At 37.2% G+C, this 21,638-nt stretch overlaps 1 protein-coding gene across 1 annotated transcript in view; it reads left to right on the top strand.

Moving 5' to 3' along the window:
- Nell1 (neural EGFL like 1) overlaps nucleotides 1-21,638 on the top strand; it is a 937,387-nt gene that overhangs the window by 884,336 nt on the left and 31,413 nt on the right. The window contains exon 16 of the mRNA XM_052161842.1: nucleotides 13,731-13,871. Coding sequence (XP_052017802.1) covers nucleotides 13,731-13,871 — 141 coding nt within the window. The remainder of the gene's footprint in view (nucleotides 1-13,730; nucleotides 13,872-21,638) is intronic.

Genomic DNA, 21,638 nt, shown 5'->3' with positions numbered 1-21,638 from the left:
TTTGGTTCTTAATTTTCCTTAATGTAAATGAATGGTTAGTGGATTCAGTTTAAAAAAAAAAACAGTGAGTATGTTGGATGAAATTATATTTCATGCATCCTACACTATGTGGTGTTATTTTTGTAACAATGGATATAAGGAACTCTGTAACAGCAAAATTTAACTGGTAAACCTTTAACTGTTGTGGGATCCACTTGGGACTCAGCATTTCCTGCTGATAGTTCCTGGATTGTATCCTTCCTGCTCCATGTATATTACAGTGGCTAACTCAGGCACTTGAAAGGAGCTGCTGGTTCTACCGAGGTATCACCAAAAGTACTTACTCATCTCTGCTCCATCCCATGCCCTGTAGCCTAAACTCTCAGGAACCTGTCCCTTGCAGATGCCTTTAGTGTTTCTCAATGTGTGTGGTTAAGTGGATCCAAGAGGAAATAACATACTGACTGCCTCAGGGTACTCTTGAAGATACTTGGTTCTGGCCTAGCTATTCCATGCTTCTATGATGAGTTATAGCCAACCTTAGTTGTCAGTCGTTTTGAGCTGTATCACTCTTGCAAAGACATTTAAAGCATAGACACCTGAAATTATGCATAGCTGCACCTCAGCATGAGAGTCCTTCAGACTCTTTCAAGAATGACTTTAGTTTTCTCAAATTCTTTTCCAACCCACCAAAGAGAAAATGACTCATTTATTTCATCCTTTCTGAATCACAAATTATAAAACTTTTTTTGATTTTGACAAATAGAACCTTTTACCTTTTTTTTTTTACCCCCTCAAAATAACTTTTTCACTATGATGGCAACTTGTCTAGCACTGAACAACATAAAAGGATTTTTCTCTGGGCATAAACCACTGGAGACAGATATAGAGCATTGCTTTCTAAAACTCCTGACTTAAATTCTTCATTTGTCAAATGGGTGTGTGTGTCTGTGTGAAGGCTCTCTGTTTGTTTGGAGGTAAATTATCTTATTTATCATGTCTGCATAAATACCACCAAGATGAATAATGCAAGCTATTGGAATAATCAAAGTAAAAAATGTTAGCTTCTCCTTAAAGGGACAGGTTTAGCATCTTGCCTGAATAAATTAAAAGAGAGGTTGTATCCCTCCCCTTGAGTAAGAAAATAAAGCATTTCCCAGGACTGGTTCACTCTCATCTCACTCAAGGATTCCGAACTTTATAAAGAAATCCAGACAGATTTTTACCACTGCCTTGACAAAATTCTTCATGTCAGCAACTTAGGGAGGAAAGATATGTTTTTACCATAGTGTAAGGGTACAGTATAACATGGTGGGAAAGGCATGGGACAGGCATGAGGCAGGTGCTCTCACTGTATCTCCCATAGTCAGGAAGCAGAGAGAGAGAAGGGGGGTTATTCCTCAGCTGGCTTTCTTTTTCTACTTTCTTTTCAATCTAGCACAAGCCATGGAGTGGAGCTGCCAACATTTAGCATGGCTCTTCCTAAATCAACTCAATCTAGAAACTCCCTCCTAGGCAAGTGCAGAATTTGTATCCAAGGTGATTCTAGATCCTGAGAAGTTGAGGATAAATATTAGTCGTCACCTTCAGCATTAAATGTAACCATACAGAGGAAAGCAAAACGAAGCCATGTTTAGATGCCCAGTTTGATTGAGAGGCAGCATGGAGTATAAAGAAGGACAGTGAGTTATGAAATTTGGGGATCAGAGGAAAAGTGAGTGAAGAATCATTATAAACTATGTTATGCAAACAATCTGTTCTGCTTCTGGGTTGTTTCCTTAGCCCATTAAATAGAAATAAGTAATTGTAAGAAAATAAAGTCTTTAATTGGCTTTGATGTCATGACATTTTACCATATATAACTCAATGTTTGAGTCAGCAATTCAGTGATGTCAAAGAGGTAATTCTGTATGTCAGCTTTTATTAGGCTTTCTCCCATGGTACAAGATGGCTGTGCCTTAGAAATCATGCCTTCATTCAGCTGGTAAAACAGTAAATTTGTCAGAAAAAAAAAAGAAAAGGGGAAATCATTTGAAATGTAAATAAAAAATTATATCGAATAAAAAAAAAAAAGAATTCTCTTAGTATGCCCTGAAAGTCAACTCTGCTTCTTATGCCATAGTCATCCAAGATTCTCTTGTCTCTTATTGGCTAGAACTTGCTACATATTGCTATCTAGACAAATCTCTAGAAAAAGTAGCAACAGCTCCATCCCAAAGTGTGGCCCCAAGATAATCCTGAGGAGCATAACAAAATGCAGATATATAGTAGCCTTATTCCAAGAATCTCTGCTATGGTAGTTGTAGCTTAATTACATTAATTTATATTACATATTTGGAGATGTTCTTTCTATCAAAACTTAATAAATTAAGAGAAGTTTTTAGGCTGAAATCTTAGATTTGTGTCAATATTGTTAGGAATAACTAATCATTTTTATTATTTTGAAAAACTGTTGGCCCAAGACCTCTAGAAATTACTTAATGAAGAGTTTCTTTTATTTAAAGATTTATTTATTTTATGTATGTGAGTACACTATAGCTGTACAGATGGTTGTGAGCTACCATGTGGTTGCTGGGAATTGAACTCAGGACCTCTGAAAGAGCAGCCAGTGCTCTTAACCACTGAGCCATCTTTCCAGCCCCATAATGAAGAGTTCCTTGTGTGTAGCCATGCTAATATGGTGTTGACTTTAACTGAGATCTGAAATCAGTCTACATTCTGCAACTAATAGCTTACAATATTGATCCCACAAGATCTACTGTGCCTGTGCCCTTCCAGTATTGTGAGGCAAATTCTTTTAGAGAAAAAGAGCTAAATAGAGAGAAGGTGGCACTTGCAGCTAGAAGACAAGAACAAGAAGCCATGTAAACACTCAATATGAAAATGTTCAAGGTGATCATCCTCTACTTTTGAAGCCAGAGACTATATTGTACTTTATCCAGCCTTATTCATTGGACTGTGACATTTCCCTAGTCTAGCTGGTGGAAACAAGCATAATTTCTCTCTATGTCTAGTAGGAAAGACTATGACCTTTAATTTAGTCTAGGGATCTTCCCTAAGTTTGGAGTGTTTCCTCAAGTTCCTTTATTAGCATTCCACTGAATATTTGAGTTGTGTTCTCCATGTAGGACTTCAGAGTTATATCTCTTTTTCCATTTCTCTACTTGCCCTGCTTTCTCAGGCTCTCTACTTAATATTCTCAGATACGCGTTTACATTCCTGCCCTCCTGAGATGGGCACCTATAGCAACTCTGCATCAGTGTTACAGCACTCATACTTGAAAACCACTTCTCATATGTAATAGTTTGATTTGTTCTTTCCTTCATCTGAGCTGATTTATCATATTTTATTATTCTACCTCAGTTGATATAATTTAATTTCATCTGAGTATTCTTTTTCTTTTTACTTTTCTTTTTCTTTTTTGGGGGGGTATAGAATAGAGTTTATTCCGGGCAGAGGATGGGAGTTAATGGGGTATTGGAGGCAGAGAAAGGCAGAGAGAGGGAGAGAGTAGAGAGTAGAGAAGTGGAGGCCGGCCATGACCATGTGGAGAGAGGGGGGAGGGGAGGAGAGCCCAAGAGCGGCAGAGAGTAGAGAGGTGACAGTGCCAAGAGGAAAGAGAGGTAAGAGAATTAAAATTATTTTTTCTAAGTTCTTAATTTTTTTTCAAGTTCTGTCTCATAAATGTGACTTCTAGGTAGGCGTGTATTTGGTTTCTTAGGTAAGCATTAGTCTACATTCTAGTCCCATTCAGATATTGTGTCACTGCAATACAATTACACATTTAAGTGTGTCCAACCTCAAATTATCCAGGAAGCATTCTGAAGATCAAATAAAGTAGTAAACATAAAGTGCTTGTCAGGAAACCTTAAACATTCTGAATTATTAATAAGCTCAGGCTTTCCTCTCTTTGATATAAAAACAATTTCAAGAAATACAACATATCATAAAACTGAATTGATATTGGAGCTAAATGGAGTAATAGATCTGTTAGAAATTATAGAATTCATAGATGAGAAAAGATTCCTTGAATTAAAACTGGTGCTTGGCTTTTAAGTTAGACACAATTATTTGCAGAGAATAAAATTGGTTGTAAAATTTATGTACTTAAATCAACACTCCACAGAGTAGTTTTATAGTAAAAGCCTTTGATCATTACAGACAAATTGTAGTAAAATTCAGATCATTTATTCATACTCTGAGCAGGTAAATTTGTATAAGGAAGCTCTTTGTCATTACTAGAACACTGTGTCACAAAATGAAATACAAATCAGAACTTTAGCAAAATTTCAGTTTATAATACCTTCAGTGACCATAATGGTAATACCCTCTATGTCTCTTTATGTCACTTAAGGTTCATCATTAAGTGGTTACCTTGTTTGACTTTAAGTACCTTCACAGAGATCAAGTGTTCAGTAGAAGAGTAGATGAAGAATGTTGTTCAATTAAATCTTTGCTTTTTATACAAATGAAAGAATTAATGTATTGACTTGGAATGTGTGACTGACCTAACCTGACTCAGATCTCTGATCGGCTGCTATTGTTGGAGTTTAATGTCTCTGGGGTATGTGTTTTGAGAATAGGGTGCTGTCAATATGGATTAGAGAAGGCAATCCCTGAGAAGTCAGCCCGCAGCTATGATTGCACTCATCCAGGTGTGAGAGAAGAAGCCCCTAGGGTGTGATGTTGGCAGGAGATTTGGAGAAAATGAGTTAGTAGAAGGTAACTTCTAACACCATCACAAAAATGAATTTCCTATGGCCGTCCTCCCCTGTCTTTTTCACTTCTTTTTTTCTTTCAGCAATTGTCCATTACTGCCCTGTAAGTTCTAGGTTCCATTCAATCGTCAAGTTACATCAAGGACTGTACATGCTAGTCAGGGAATAAAGAAAAAGCAAAGAAGAATACATGCAACATATAAAATTTGCTAGATGACCATATGCATAAAAGAAGAGACACATACATTTGAGCAAAGGAAGGTAGGTAGAACTGGATACGGGAAGTCAGAATTTTATATATGGTAGCATCAGACAGTCCCACTGAGCCTTTGAATTGACCATTTGAGTCAAGGGCCAGCATTGTTGAAAGGCAATTTAAAATAAAGTAGAAGAGATTTAAAATACAGTATATGGGTTAGACAAAGATTTATAAACAGTTAGTTATAAGGGCTTTGATCTTCATTCTATTCATGATAGGAGATAAGAAAGAAGAACTAGAAAGAACTAGTGTTGTTACAAAGATAATAAATTTACTGAAAGTGTATGTGTGTGTGTGTGTGCATGCACATGTGCACATATGCATGTGTGATTTTGAAATAAAGATGTCTCAGAGATTGGATTATCTGTAGGTAATTCTAAACATGTGTCAGAATTTATTAGTTTTATTCATCTATCTATCTATCTATCTATCCATCCATCTATCCCATTCCATTCATCCAACTATATATTGCAGAATCCCAAGTATGGGAAAAAGGCAGTTTTGTTTAAAGAACAGACCAAATGTAGGCTCCAGGGATAAAATTGGAAGGATCCAATCAGGAAAAGACCGATTGTTTTGCATAATGTCATAATGTTAGGAAAGAGACTGACAAAAAGCAGAAAGCCTATCATCCTTGCCATGGGCACTCTTATTCATAGCAGACTTTAATTTATTGCATTAAAAGATATTGCTACTTAAAATTTGTAAAGAATAAGCATTTGAATTATTTCTGAATCTGCTCCCCCCCCCCTGTTCTGGCTTTGTTTGAGAGTCAAGTAAAACATGTTGTGTTGCTGTTTTTCAATAGCAATTCTGTTCATGAAGCAACTAAGGTTCAAAGGGGTTGCTTAAGCCTTCTGTAGTCATTCAGGCGGTATCATATACAATGGCATTGATGCAGAATACAGTTTGTCCATCTTGTTAGAAATTAAGTTTCCCAAGAGGCTGTACATGAAATATCACAGAACACATCCATTTTATATAAATAATTGAGACCTAGGAACCAGTATGCCTTAATATGGATAGTAGGTCCTTAGGGGCTAATTTTGTTATGAGTTAGAGAATGATTATTATTACCCTCATTTTTCTATCAATTACCTTTTTTATTGATTAATTATTTTATTTACATCCTGAAAGCTTTCCCCTCCAAATCTTTCCTCACTGAGTTTTTCCTCTCTCCTCCTCCTCTTTGCCTCTAAGAGGGTGTCCATCCAGATATGCCCCCACCCTATAATGTAGCAGATGGCTGCATTATCTGGCCTCAGTGGAAGAGGGTACACCTAATTCTGTTGAGATATGATTACTACCCTCTTAATAAGTGCCTGCTCAGATTTGTGGAATAGAACCAAGGAAACCAAAGCTCAGAAAAAGATAAATATCTTGGTCAGAATATGGCAGCCAGGAAAGAACTGGACCAGATCTCAGACTCAAGCATATCTGACCATGAAGCTTTTATAGTTTGCCCTTTTTCCCTCTGACTCTCTGCACAAAACATCTACTCCTGGAACTGGCTGTATATGTGCTTTACTTGCTTTCCTTTAGAGAGTGAGTCTGCATGAGTACTAACTTGAAAAGTCTATCATTTTAATATAGCAATGACTATATTAAAACAGACAAGAAAGACTGGGTATACCAGGGTTATAATCTCACTCTGTGGAGTGGATCATTTATCATCCAAGTGTGCTTTGTTTGTTTTGATTTATTTAGAGACAGGATCTTTCTTTTTTTCATTAGGTATTTTCTTAATTTACATTTCAAATGCTATCCCCTTTCCTGGTTTCCCCTCCAAAAAAACCCTATCCCTTCCCCCCTCCCCCTACTCACTAACCTGCCTACTCCCTCTTTCTTGTCCTGGCATTCTCCTATACTGGGGCATCCAGCCTTCTCAGGACCGAGGGCCTCTCCTCCCTTTGATGACCAACAAGGCTCTGTTTGAGCTTCGTTTTGTCTGTGAATTGTATCTTGAGTATTCCAAGATTCTGTACTAATATCCACTTATCAGTGAGTACATACCACATGTAGTCCTAGATGTCCTGTAAATTGCTATGTAAACCCATTGGCCTCAAATGCAAATAGATTTGCCTACCTCATTCTCCCAAGTCTGGGATTAAAGGCATGCACTGCTTCAAGAGGCTTCCTGGTCTTCTAAATATCACATGACAGTTTGAAGTTTATAGAAATAATCTTGCTCCATGTAGCAATGCTGGAAGTCAGAGACATAGGTTCTACCATTTTCAACATGTGGCCCCTAAGGAGTCCAAACGGCCCTGAATGAACAGATGAACACAGCATTGAGGATACCATGACAGGTTTACAGGCTGTATCAGAATACCATTCCTTATCTTTAAATAAACCTCATATAGAAAATATAGGTTTTCTTTTGGCCACCAAGTATAACCACCCAGACTGGTTCACATACATGATGTAGATTAAACATTCAAGAGATAGAAGCACATGTGTAACACATTGAACATAACAGATATGTATACCACTCTACATACATACATACATACACATAATACATTCAAAAAAAAGAATACCATTTCTTATATCAGATGGGTAGATTTACCTACTTACAAATAATGTACTCAAGATACAGGAACCCAGAAAAGTAGCTGGGAAACTGCTTTTGTTGAGGGGTCTCTGAGCTCAGTGTTCAGTGCCAGTACTAGCAGTCACACTGGGTTTTAGTTTGCCATGCTTGCAGCAATTTGATGTTGCACACTTTACTTTCCTAAATTTACATAACTTGGTGAGAGGATTCATGTTTTAGGGTCTATTGAGTATGTATTCAATATTTCATAATATATTGCCTCAAGAAAAAAATACATTTAAGATCCAGAAAACACTTTATTTCCTATAATTTTTTGACTCCAAGTTGATACTTTTATCTTTTCTTCTTTGAATTTGTAATATAATTACCATTCTATCTTCCATTTCCTTCATTTCACATCCTTTACTATCTCTCAGATCCATGGTGTTTGTTATTATATATGTGTGGATTAAAACATATATAAATACAACCCACCCAATCTGCATAATATCACTTCAGCATATGTCTCTAGGGATGAGCACTTGGTATTAGATAATGAATTAGTGGGATCTTCCCTGGGGAATACTCTTCCTTGCTCTAAGCATTCCTTTGTTGCCTGTAGTTTTGGGTCTAGGGTTCTTTCTTTTAATCTGGAGCATCAGCTTTTCTTGTCTACTACATTTTAACAGTGATATCATCCTAGAATTTTAATGATAGTATTGAATAAAAATATGTTTTAAGAGTTTTGTGTTCTGCAGCAGTATGAAGTTCTACTTTATCATTTTCATCCTACAAATCAGAAAACACAGTCAGGTGAGATTTAAGTAATAAAATAATATGTTGGCAAGCAGGAATTGTACGTCATATGTCTCTAAAGTTACAGCTATAGTAGGGTTTTTTTCTAAATGAAATATTCTAATTTTCTCAACCAGGCTTTATTCTTATAAACCATAAACCCTGTCTTCCCAAGCAGATATAGTGTTAGGCTTAACACCTAGTGGACATCCAGTAATATTATGTTGAATGGAAAATAACAAGCTTTTCCACCACTCAGTTTCATGCTGCAAACTCTTGGAGTAGTCATGGTGCACTAACCCAGTGCCTCTCAACCTTTCCAGTGCTGTGACCCTTTAATACAGCTCCTCATGTGGTGACTTCCAACCCCAAAATTATTTTTGTTGCTACTTCATAACTGTAATTTCGCTAATATTATGAATTATAACATAAATATCTGATATGCACTCCTCAAAGAGGCTGGGACTCACAGGTTCAGAGCTGCTCTTTAGCATACTGAGTCCAACTATACAATGAGTTTCATGCAATTAGTATGAAATATAAATTTGTGCTTTTAATAAAAGATTTTAAGGATCAAAACTAGTCAGTGGTAGAGTGCATAATACCCTGGGTGAAGTCTCCAGTAGAAGAAGGAGGAACAGAAGAAGGAGGAAGATGAGGAGGTAGAGGGGTAGGAAGACAGGGAGGAGAACAGCAAGAAGGGAAGAAAAGACAGAAAAAGCTCTGAGAAACATTATTGACTACATACATTTCCCACCACATCTGTTTCAGATTAACAGAATATGACTTCATAAGAACCATATATTTACAAAGGGCTTTCTTTTTTTTATAAAAATATTTTTATTGTGGAAAAATAAATGTTATCCATTTTTCTCTTCTGCTTTTAAATCAGTAGGGAATAAAAATGAAAATATCTTCCAAAAACCCAGTCCTCCAGACTGGACAAAGGGCTATCAATAGAAAATGCACCCTATTATATATTCCCCCAAATATTTAACATATCACTTAGGGTATAAGACAATCCTTGAATCATCATATGCTTTTTATGTCAATAAAAGCCTTAATATGGAAGGAATGTTTACTGAGACTATTTATAGCTCTTTTTGTTTCCTATTTTATTTCTTTTAAGCCTCTAAAGATTAGAAAGGGACACAAAGTATTAATCAGAAACTAAATAGTATCTGTCAGCATTACATAATACATGATCCTTAAACTAACCTCCTTATACTCAGTTTTAAGACTTGACCTCATGTCTGATAATTCATAAATAGCAGCAATAGTATAGTATTTCCAATCTGTATGGTGACATCTGCTCATTCTTTTAATTCATGATACTCATAAGTTTCATTTAGTTGCTTTTTCATAGTTGATTAAGTATTTTCCAATTGTTTATCACTTACTTGCTATGAGTGAATGTAAGCCTAAATGTAATTCTCCCCAACCCTATTCTTGGGACATTGATATTTGGATGATGGTTGCAAAGGGAAATGTTTGTTAGAGTATGATGTAGTACATTTTATATGTCCAGAGACCTTGAACCTCTGGGGGAAGGAGGAGCTAGAGAAGGTAATAATGGTTGAATACTGAAGATATCCTTGACATAGTTTCTCTTTCTTTACTGTGAACGTCTAGATTTTAGCAATCATGCTACATTCAATGCTGCATCTGCCACAATACTAAAATAATTTTTACAGATTTTCTCTCATAATATTTAGAATTGAAAAGTGCATTGTCTTTGCATAAACCATCCTTTCTGAGCTCATTGATATGATGATGATATTGTGACTGATGCAGACTCAGACACAGCTAGATTTTTCACCAAGGCTCAGCAAAGCATCATGGACAATAATGTTAGTTTGTGCAGCTCACATGGATATAAATACCATGAGTTCCAGCCTCAAATATCCAGCAACATCTGTTGGTTTTTTTAACCCTTTTCTCACCTTTTCAGATCTATGCTGGATTAAACTGAGATTTAGACAAAATCCTGGGTCTTGCTAGTGGAAATGAAGTGTCTGTTTCCTTTAGGATGACTGGCATCCTAGCTATTCTTACTGTAATTCATAAGAAATCCTCCAGCAAGAAAGTTAGATTCCACAGTGAACTCATGGGGACCCCATTCCCACAGCATCTGTCTTGTTTGTTTGCCAGCAGCAAAGTGCTGACTGGGAAAAACAAGTCTCCACAGACAAAGGCAGTCCTGGCTCAGCTTGGGAAAAACCATCATTTATAGTTGGTAACCACCCAGCATGGCCAAAAACCCTCAGAGTGTTTTCTGTATTTGGACCTGTGGAGGCTGCATTGAGCAATGTTGTTAATGCACAGAAGTGATAACCGCCATTGTAAGCATGACACACATGTGTGTTCCAGACTTGTAGCAAGGGTACAGATAGAATGGATTTCTGGCTTTAATGCATCTTTTGCTGAGACTATAAAGATGCAGCCTTACTACCCTGTACCTGTGAATGATCTATAGTTCTTCTTTGCAGACTCCCAACTTCTGCTGCAGGGAGTGAACTACAGGGCGTCATTCTCATTTCCAACAGAAGCCAGAGGGTCTCCAGGGTCCTTGGGGGAAGTTGCAGAATTTAGCTGAGAGAGACCATGTTTGTCCTGGTTTCCATTCTGGTACTCTGATGAAACACTCTGACAAAAAGCTGCTTGGGGAGGAACAGGGTTCATGTTGCTTATACTTTCAGGTAACAGTCTACCATTTAGAACAGTTGGGCATAACTCTGAAGCAAAAACCAATAAAAGAAAGCTACTTACTTGGTAGCACACTCGTTGGCTCACTCACTCTCAAGATTCTGTTAGACAGCTTTCTTATACAGCCTGGGACTACATGCCTAAGGATGATTCTGCCTAATAATCAAGATAGTTCCAATATGACTAGATTGAATCGAGTTGACAATTAATGCCTACTACATCACTTGTGTCCATAGACAACTTAGGCTTTAAAAACATGAGACTAACATTGTTTTATTTTAGAAATCAACAAAGTGTCTGCACATAGTCTCTAGAGATTTCCCATTGATTTTAAAGTGGAAGTAAATCATCATCAACCACCACCACCACCACCATCATCATCCTCATGATCAAAGCAAGGTCTTACTATGTTGCCTTGATTATCCTGAAACTCACTGTGGAGACCAGGCTGGCCTTAGGATAATGCATATTATCTTGAATTTGCCTACAGGGTGCTGGGATTAAAGGCATGTGTTACCACACTGGAATTTGTGAGGTTATTTTTTTATGTTCAGATTATTTATCCTCTAAACCTGAAAGTGAAAGAGAAGAAAATTTAAACAAGAGTTTTCATGGACAGGGCAAGACAAATGATTGTTTTGCTGTTTGAGACACCATAGCTTTCTATCCCTACTTTTCCTCCCTACTTTCCCTAAACACTAACTTTGGCCAGGCAGCTGTGACTAAGAGATCATGGCCACTTTTCTGAGATATCTGTAAATGTCAGAGGTAGAACTTCTTGCTACTCTGATAGAAAGGTTTGTCTTTCTCTGTAACAGGAGGAAGTCATTTCTGCCCAAATCAGTCTTCTGGTTACACCTTGTACTTCCCACTGCCTTGGATTTAGAAATCATTGAGTTGGCAGTAGCCTGAAGTGAGCCTTTCTCCAGTGTGAACTCAGACCCTTTCCTATCTTGCTTCATTTTTGTATTTTTGTTTCTTTGTTGTTTGTTTTTATGTTTGGAATTTTAGTCTGTCTCACAGCTTCCTTGTATAAAATTTGGGAAGTGACAATCAAGATTAAGCCTTAAGAACTCATCTCAGGGGATTTATTTAAATGCACATGCAATCTAACTGCAGTGTCTAATGATGCCACAGAAGTATTAGGTTGTGGCATGCAGATGCCTATTGGAGCATCATGTAAAAGGAATGCATCCTATTCAAACTCACAATAGGACTGAGCTGGTTCTGTGGAGTCTTAAGAACTATGAAATTCAGCCATTTTCTCTCTTTATTCATCTGTCATGAAGTGACAGTGTCATATTTCAGAATAAATCCTTAACTTGGTGCATAACTCAGGCTACAAAGAAGTAATGGGACTATGCTAGCCGACTGGCCCTGAGCTGATACCTTCAACAGGCCTCGTTGAAAGGAATCCTAAGGCACATTCATTTATTATGTGTTATATTCTAGTTTTAATTAAATTTGGGTTCATGTATGCCATAGTTCAGATATCTCCAGGAGAAAGAGGAGAAGGGTTTTAGCCAGCAGTGGCTGGCTTCCAAGAAATAATTACAAGGAGGAGTTGGGTCAACAGGGTCCAGCCCTGGCATGACCATTAGCAATCAGATTCTTCCCAGCTTAGGTCAGGGCAAGCCTTTGGGCTTAAAATTATGTGCATGATTCAGGTATTTGCTGATTATGAATAATCAGATCATAGAGAAAATAAGCAAAGCTCAAGAGACAACAATATGGGAACAATATCATTAATAATACACAGAGAGCAGGAATTAAAAAAAATACCTATACTAGTAAATTAGCATGTTATCATCCACAGATTGCTTGCCTCAGAGGCCCAGATCCATGAGATGTTGAAAGTTTCTCAAGAGAAAGCTTTTATCAGTAAAACCCATTTGAATAATGTGGAATAAGTTTGCGTGATGGTGGTGGTGGTGGTAGTGGTGATGGTGGAGATGGAGGTAGAGGTGGTGGTGGTGGTGGTGGAGGTGGTAGTGGTGAAGGTGGTGATGGTGGTGGTGAAGGTGGTAGTGGTGATGGTGGTGATGGTCTTGAATGTATATCCTTTCTCTGTCAGGGGAGTGAGAAAATTCTAGATATCTTATCTATCCCTCTGGATTCTGCAGGAGCAGTATGTTGCTTTGCTACCCTGATCAACACTCAGTATTTAAAGATAATTCTCTGTTAGTTAAAATAACTGATTTTCAAGTTTCTTCATTTTATACTGTGTGTGTGTGGTGTGTATGTATGTGTTTGTGTGTGTGTGTAAAATTATACATGTACATATGCGCAAATCTCAGGGACTTTTAAAAGGTCAGCTAGATCATTGATAATATGGGACTCCCTGAACTCATCTGTTCTTAAATATTTTCAACAAACACAATAATATCTAGAATTACTAATTTAGAAGCACTGAGTCTGAGATCAGCTGTTTATTCAAGAGCCTGTGTTGTCAGTTCAGAATTTAGTTATTCAGATGGTCTCTAGGATTATAAATGGCTCAAGGACTAAGGGTGGTTATTCATAATTTATGTGAAAAGGTACTGGTGAGTGAAGCTTTCAACAGATTCTGGATTTTGGAATGGTACATTTAGATCTCTCTGTGACTTCTATTTTAGATGATACATCAGCTGTAATTGATATGTTGGCATATGTTGACATGAGCATGTTTGAGGTATTTATGGAAAGGTTAGTGTAAAAAGACACTAATGTCCCGGTGGGCTTGTGTTTTTCTCTGAGGCAGATATTGATGAATGTGCAGAGGGATTCGTTGAGTGCCACAACCACTCCCGCTGCGTTAACCTGCCAGGGTGGTACCACTGTGAGTGCAGAAGCGGTTTCCATGACGATGGGACCTACTCCCTGTCCGGGGAGTCCTGCGTTGGTAAGCAGCTCTCACAAATACCATGCACCTGGAGTTGAATTGCTTTGCAACTCCATGTGACCACTCAATGGCTAAGTTAATATTTTCAAATGTGCTTCCCCTACCATTTAGATACTAGGCCAACAATTTTAGAAGGTGGAATGGTGAGAATTTTATACCAAAGTAGAGTATTCAGAGGAACAAACTCTGACTCCGTGTGCTGAGGGTGTTTAGTTCTTTCTCTGTAAAAGCATGGCAAAAGAATGAAGTTTCTGGCAGTTGGAGAAGGAGCTAACAAGTGAAAATAGTTCTATATTTAGAATTAGAAAGTGTAGCCTCAATTCATACTCATAGACATACGTTCATAGCCTACGTTCTGATCCCTCATCAGCGTATGTATAAAAGGAATGTTACTGCATATGTGTTTTCAGGATAAAACTGAACATCTGTTTGAAATTGTGAACTTTGAACTGATGCATACAAAGTATTTTGTGTTAACCTTTTATTTGCTGTTTTTCTTTGTGAGCCACTTTCTAACTTTGTCATGGCTCCCAAGCTTTTAGGCGGCAGTGTCCCTGACCATTTTCTTGCTTCATCTCCTCTGTGTGCTAGCCTGTTTGCTCCTTACACACTTCGGGCATGACACTGAGTTTCACCGATGTGTCATTCCTGGCCTCTCTGGCACTTGGCATAGCTGCCTCATCAAATTATCTTTAGGCCGACACAGTTTGACTATTATTAAATACTCTGTATTTGATCTTCCCCGAGCACTTTGTTATATTGTACATTTGTATCTTAGGTACTTTTTAGCACATGTACAAACATATTTCTAATAATTTCTTTTCTAAAAATATGCATGTTCTTAGGAGGCAGAGACCTTGTTTTTCTTTCAATACTGTACCTGCTTCGTCTAGAAAAAAACAAAACAAAACACTGCATTCAGTACATCTGTATCAAATGAATGAAAGAATAGACATTCAAAATATGAGGTCATGTGTAATTTCCATTTGACATGACATAGCAAACTCTACAGATTGTTCTGCAAGTCAAAAGATGTTAGATTCTGTAAAACCACCTGAGATATTTCTGAAAAGAAATTCAATGAGAGCCCCCATTGCATCCAACCTGCATCACACCTTCTGGGAATATATCTGTGAACAAGCAGAGATGTCTATTCTTAAGGGATTTATGAACTGAAAACTTGGAAACATAATAGCAGAGCTTAATGGCAGTGAAAATTATCACACCTAAATTAGCCCTAAATAGCATAATCCACCAATGCTTACATTTAAAAGAGTAGGCTATTTCTAAAACAACATTTAAAATGAAAAGGTGGCTTAGCAAAATTGGCTTGGCTATTCTTTTCCTCCCAGACAATGGTAGAAACACGAGCATTAGAATCTAAAAGTGTGGCCATTTAAGGCTTTTAGAAGAATAGTCTCATCATTCTATATCATTTTTGTCAGATGGTGATAATAACACCTGCTATATTCATATCATCAGAAACTCTACAGTGTTGATACAATAAAGAACAGCAGCACTCTTACAAGATGTCTTTTTATCTATAAAAGATAAAAATCTTTATCAAGATTTGCCTCTTTTTCCCAAAGTAGATCATGTGATCTAAGAAAGGAGAGTAACCTGGAAAAACAGAGGCACAGTCATCACATATAAGAGACTCATTGGTAGTAAATGTTCTCTCTTTTGTTATTTGTACAATGCCACCAAGATACTGGGGCACATAAACACCTTGTGCTGAATATTATCAGAAGGTTCCAGTGCCTGGTATAATACTCTGTCTTGATGAATTATTAGGAGTCTGTGATTCCCAGTGCCAATGTTGAAGTTGTAAGCAGCTCTGTGTGTGTGTGTGTGTGTGTGTGTGTATGTGTGTGTGTGTGTGTGTGTATACATTCATGTACATTTGTGCATGATGTGCAGGTGTGGAGGTGTGGGTGTGTGCATGTGGATGTGAAGGTGTAGAAATATGCACATATGCATGTGCATGTTCATGGTAGAAATGTGGATGCGTGCATGTGGATGTGCAGGTATATACATGTGTACATGCAGTGGGCAGAAGAAAGACATTAATGTTTGCCTTTCTTCTGTGATCACTTTCATCTTACTATTAGAACAGGATTTTTCACTAAACCCAGAACAATGCAACATTCTAGTTGACCAATGAGCTTCAAGGATCCTTCTATCTCTGCCTTAGCATTGGGTTATGAACATGTATTACTATGATGAATTTTACATGTGTACTAGGGATCTGAACTCAGTTTCTCATATTTGTAAGGTAGTCATTGTATTGCTGAAATATTTCCTCAGTCTTCAAGCTGCTTTTCTATGCATGCACAGTAGGCTGTGTTATCAAGAATTTAGGTGAAACACTACAGACTTTAAAGGATCAACTTTACTCCCACATCCATGTCATTCTGTCACCCTGTTCTCAGCCCTGCATATGAATCTTTATTTTCCTTTGATACTTTTCATGCTTTCTACAGATACTGCAGTCTGTGCAAGCACTCGTTCCATTATTCCTAAGACATTAATCTTTGCTTATATATTTATCTCTTATTTTCTTGAACATTAGTTTCCACTGACCAATGTCCCAATCAAATCTTACTCCCCAAACCTGAAATTTCTAAATTCAGATCAGAGGAGATCTCAGGTACATTAAAATATTCTTATGTTCTAACAGTATAATCGTGAGAATCACTATCAGTTGGTCTTCTGTAGGACCTGGACTACTGTGATCTTAAAAATGTCTCCAAGTGTCTAGATAAAAGTGCTCAGTTATCACATAGAATCATCAGCACAGATTTTCTCCATTAATGAGAACAGTTTTTAAAAAGCTGTTCCATCTGTGTAGACACACAACTATTTATTTATAACAGATTTTTTTATGTAAGTCTTGTGTTATCAATTAGTTTTTCATCTCTACACTATTTTTGGTATGTTCTGTATATCTGTAATAAGTTAAACCATTTTGAGAAGTCTTATAGTAAATAATGAAAATAATTTCAAATTCCAACAAAATCATTTTGTCATGGTACACTGGAGGAAGACACAAATATTCTCCCCATACTGGGCAGCTGTTATCCTCCTCTTACAATCTTCTTCATAAGACACAGTAGAGTCAAGCAGGCACCCCACTGTGCTCTGCTCTCTGGCTACAATAAACAGTACAGCAACATGGGCAGCTGCCATTATATAATGAAGAGCAAAGTATTATTTATTATTAGAAGTCATTAAAACTGTTTTTACACCATAAAATATCAGCTGTTTATTGTTAAATTTTATCAGTATGTGAAGTAACAATAGATAACAAAACAACTTTTCAAAGTTCTGATGGAATTTCTTATTAAATATCCTTGTTAGTACCTTTATCGGTTGTGCCAGAGCTGTTGTAACATTTCCATGCATGTTTGAGGTTACTAATATTTTCAGATGGACCAAGAGACCACATAGGTAAAGGTAGATTTGTGGTGGATCAACATTTCCAGGACCCAGATACAGCAGTTTAGAACATGTTCCCCACACCTTTGTGGCTATCTGTGCATCTTCAAAAGATTTCTCAGCAAAGTTGCCTGCATATGGTAGTTTACATAAGAATGAGTTCTACACAGGCCATGCTGGAAGCTTGATATTGTCTTACAAGTCCAGCCACATGTGTATCATGTGTATAAACCTGGACCTGTTATGCATGACAAGTAGACAGGATGTGATATAGAAACTTTTGGAAAGTCTTTATTTCAGTGATAAACAATTTACCCATAACATTGGTACAAAATATGTCATACCCAAGGCTCAGCAGTCTTCTGGACAAAGGGGCTAACAGTACAAGGCTGTATGTTGAACTAAAACCAGGTATTTAGTGGAATTCTAATAGGATCATAAAATACCTATCAGTCCTATCCTCTCATATACTGTATTATTCAGCTTTATGTTGCTGCAACAGTCATACAAAAGGAAGAATATTTTTAGAGGTTTTGGTCCATTGTTGGGCCAACTCCATTGCCTTTAGGTCCTTAGCAAGGCAGAACATCATGGTGTAGATTATGTGAAAGAGAAAGCTTCATCTCATGGAGTCCAGGAACCAAATAAAAAAAGAAAGGGGTAGAAAAATGGCAGAATCAAAGTATATCCTTCAGTGGTCTAGATCACTCACCCAGGTCTCCTGCACTGACTCACTGGGGTCAGAAACCAGAAATAAAATATTCTACTCATGAGGTCAGATCACTGATGATCCAGTCACCTTTTAAGGGCCATACCCGTAAACAGTGTTACACTGTGGTCCAAGCCTTCAACACATGGGCTTTGGGAGACATTTAAGACTCAAATCATGCCACCATCCCTGATACTATTTAGTACAGATATGATGCTGGTTTCCACATTGAAACATCTTCCTAATAGTCTCAGTAATTAGCAACGATCATACAACAGTACAAAGGATATGGGGAGCTTGGAGGTTAGTTCTTACCAGATGGCAACTACATAGATAAAAATAGAGGAGCAATTAGGATGTTTGTGAGCATACACATACAAACATGCAGACACACAAATGTATGCATGCAGGCAGGCATATACATACACACATGATTAAATATCCATAAGACAGTATTAAATTGGTGGAATAGATGATACAGAGGGTTCGTATCTTAGCAATATTAATAGTTGGAAGTTCAAAAATGAACACACAAGCAAGAGAGCAAACAAACAAAAATCATACATGAAGCTAACAATGGTTTTCCTATACAAACCATAGTTCACTGTAAAGTGATATGGTTAGCATTATAAAATGTGGAGGAAATTAGGGGAGAAAGGAATCAGTGCAGACCACAGAACAAACAGTAATACCAGAAAGCATGTGAACAATTAGACTCATGGGTTAAAATATAAAAATCCATTAATAATATCTAAAATCTATATACTATTTAATGTTGTAAGATATTTTATTTTCTGATTCATTTATGCTCAGAATAATTCTGTTAGAAAGTGCTTTCCATAATGGCCATTTAATGAACAACTAACTGGATTCTTCCCTATGCATGATGACTGTCCCCAAATTTATTTAACCTTAAATCTTGCTTATTTCATAGGCAGGTTTTACCTTATTTTATTTTTGAGAATTTCCTACATGAGTTCTGTCTTTACATCATATCTATCCTTTTTCTCCACCCTCCAACTTCACATGGCACCACCCACTATTTCTTAATACCTTGATTATTGATTTTTTCCTACACAGACAGACAGACAAAAACTACTGAGTCCATGAATGTTGCTCATATTTTGAAGTGTTTAGAGGTAAATACTTGGTAATGGATAACCTATCAGGGGATTCATTTATGGAGAACATTGGGGCTGAGGAGTTGTGAGTGCTTCATTTGTCCAACTGCTTGCTGGACATGTCCTTATACAGAGAGAGGGACCTGTAGCCTGGCCACCAGCCTACTTGATCACCTCAAGGGCTGCAGAGGTGAGGATCATGAGCCTTATGTGCAAGAGGACATGCAGAGTAACTGGGCACATTGAAGACTTAATTTCCACTGTGGAAATGTACTGTATAGATTGTGGTAGTGACTCCAGACCTGTTACCCTCCAGGCAGCACTGCTCCCTTTCACTTGAGGTTCTCAGGGATGAAAATTTAAACCTCTCTAGCCACCCCCAGTCTTAAAGATAAGTATTTATCTAAGATAAACACAGTAACAGAGTGATTTAAAGCAGTAAGGGAAATCTCAATTACTAATAAAGTTACAATACTGAGGATAGTTCCAGTTAAATAGAATAGAACTATAACTTGTATAGAAGTGACTTGATGGTTTTTCATTGTTCTTTTGCTATGTTTATTGTTTTAAATTTGTTTTATCATTTAAAAATGCATGTGTCTATGTGTCTCTTTGCAAGTAACTATGCACATGATTGCCCTTGGAGGTTAGACATATAGGACCTTCTGCAACTATAGTTAGATGCAGATAGAGCCATTTAACATGGCCTCTCCAAACTGAACTTGAATTCTCTGGATGAGCACTATGTTCTCTTAACCACTGAGCAATCTCTCCATACCCATGACTGGGGGCTTTTAAAAGACAAGAAAGTAAGAAGGAGGAATGGTAGGTTATTTAACAGTCAGGATGGTAAAAAAAAATAATTTAGAAAATGGTGGCAATGATCCATGTGAACCATTCTGGGTTTGTCAAATTGTGGTATGTGTGTAAGACATTCCACATCTTCCCAGAAATGAAGAAACAGGTCTCTAACCTTAGGTGTTACTCAAAGTAACAGTAATTGTAAGGGGTATAGAGTTGTCATCTCAGGGAAATCGCTTGATCTGTTAGTAACCATGTGAGTATCTGTTTAAGTCCTCTATGTGAGCTGATTGGATGGGGTGGGTTAGACTACCTTAATTACTCGTGGTCTAACTATGCCTGCTCAAGAATGGAACATTTGATTTCCTTTGTTTTCCTAGGAAATAAACTTAGTTTAGGGTCATAAAGTTTTGATTTTATTAGGATAACAGATTTTTAAAAGATCAGAAATTAAAGTATCCCAAAATGTCTACAAAATGGGATAAAATATCTACCTTTGTGCCTAAATTTCCCTTTTCCCTACTAAAGCCTTCTAGATCTTTTTGGTCAATATCCCTTTCAATACAAAAGGCACTCCAAGAGCTATTTTATCAAACTGGATTATTAGAGCTCTACAAGAGAAGAAATACAAATAGAGAAAAAATAATCTGAAAAGATGAGATTCTCTAAGCAAAACCACCAGAAGATGTTTAAAATTTTATCTATATTCTTTCCAACTTTTTGCTAATTACTTCCCTTGGGATACCATTCCACATTCCCATCTTTGAACAGTGTCCTAAATATTCCATTGGGATGAAAAGTTTAGAAGAATCTTAACTGCTCTCCAGAAGTTAATGACACAGTGAACAGACTTTGAGGGAACAACAGCAGCCATTGTATAGGTGGCAGTTCTAAACTAGTCCTGTCGATAGTCACATTGAGACCAGTCTTTAGAAAACTACCACTACTAATATTTTTGTGTCCTATACCTTCTGTATAAATTACAAGAAATCTTTCTAAGTGGCTTTGTACCATTCTGTATCTAAGACTTTTGAGTGACACAGGAAAGAAAAGAAATAATCCCTTATCAGGCAGCATGCTTCAAAGAATGATCTATCAGATGAGGGATTAGCTTGGATTCAACCTGGCTGATTCCCTGCATGTATTTCCGTTAAAGATTACTTTGATGCAGACATAATACCGACAAGAAAACCATGCCTTCTCTGTCTGACACTTGCTTGCAAATACCCAAGTTGAGACTGGAATTATTTCACTAAATATTTAATGTAAAAGGAGACTGCTAAACTGTCTTGTTTGTTTTTATTGTTACTGGTTTCCATTTAAGAAATGGTCTTCCTGTGCATCCCAGCCTAGCATAATGCTAATAGTAGCCCCCCCCCCCTGCCTCAGTCTCCCAACTTTTAGGACTATATACATGAGTCATATTCAAGTGAACCAAAATCTGGGGAGTCCATTAATTGTCCCAACGGTAGATTCTTTCTTTTATTTACATCTGGATTTTATGTGTTGTTATAAGTCTTCTAATTGACTTATAAGCAAAATTCCACAGAGCTGAAAGTGACCAAATAACCTTGGAAATGGACAAGACCTTAGAAAGCATTATGTGTGGTTAACTCCTTTATTTTTCAATAAAGAAAGCGGTTATCAAAGGACAAATGTTTCTTTAACACTTGATTCCAGTCAAGAGACCGAGAAACA

The sequence above is a fragment of the Apodemus sylvaticus genome, chromosome 1 (assembly GCF_947179515.1).
Source record: "Apodemus sylvaticus chromosome 1, mApoSyl1.1, whole genome shotgun sequence".
NCBI classification, from domain to species: Eukaryota; Metazoa; Chordata; class Mammalia; order Rodentia; family Muridae; genus Apodemus; species Apodemus sylvaticus.
The sequence above is the reverse complement of the archived record's forward strand: the minus strand, read 5'-3'. Positions and strand labels throughout refer to the sequence as shown.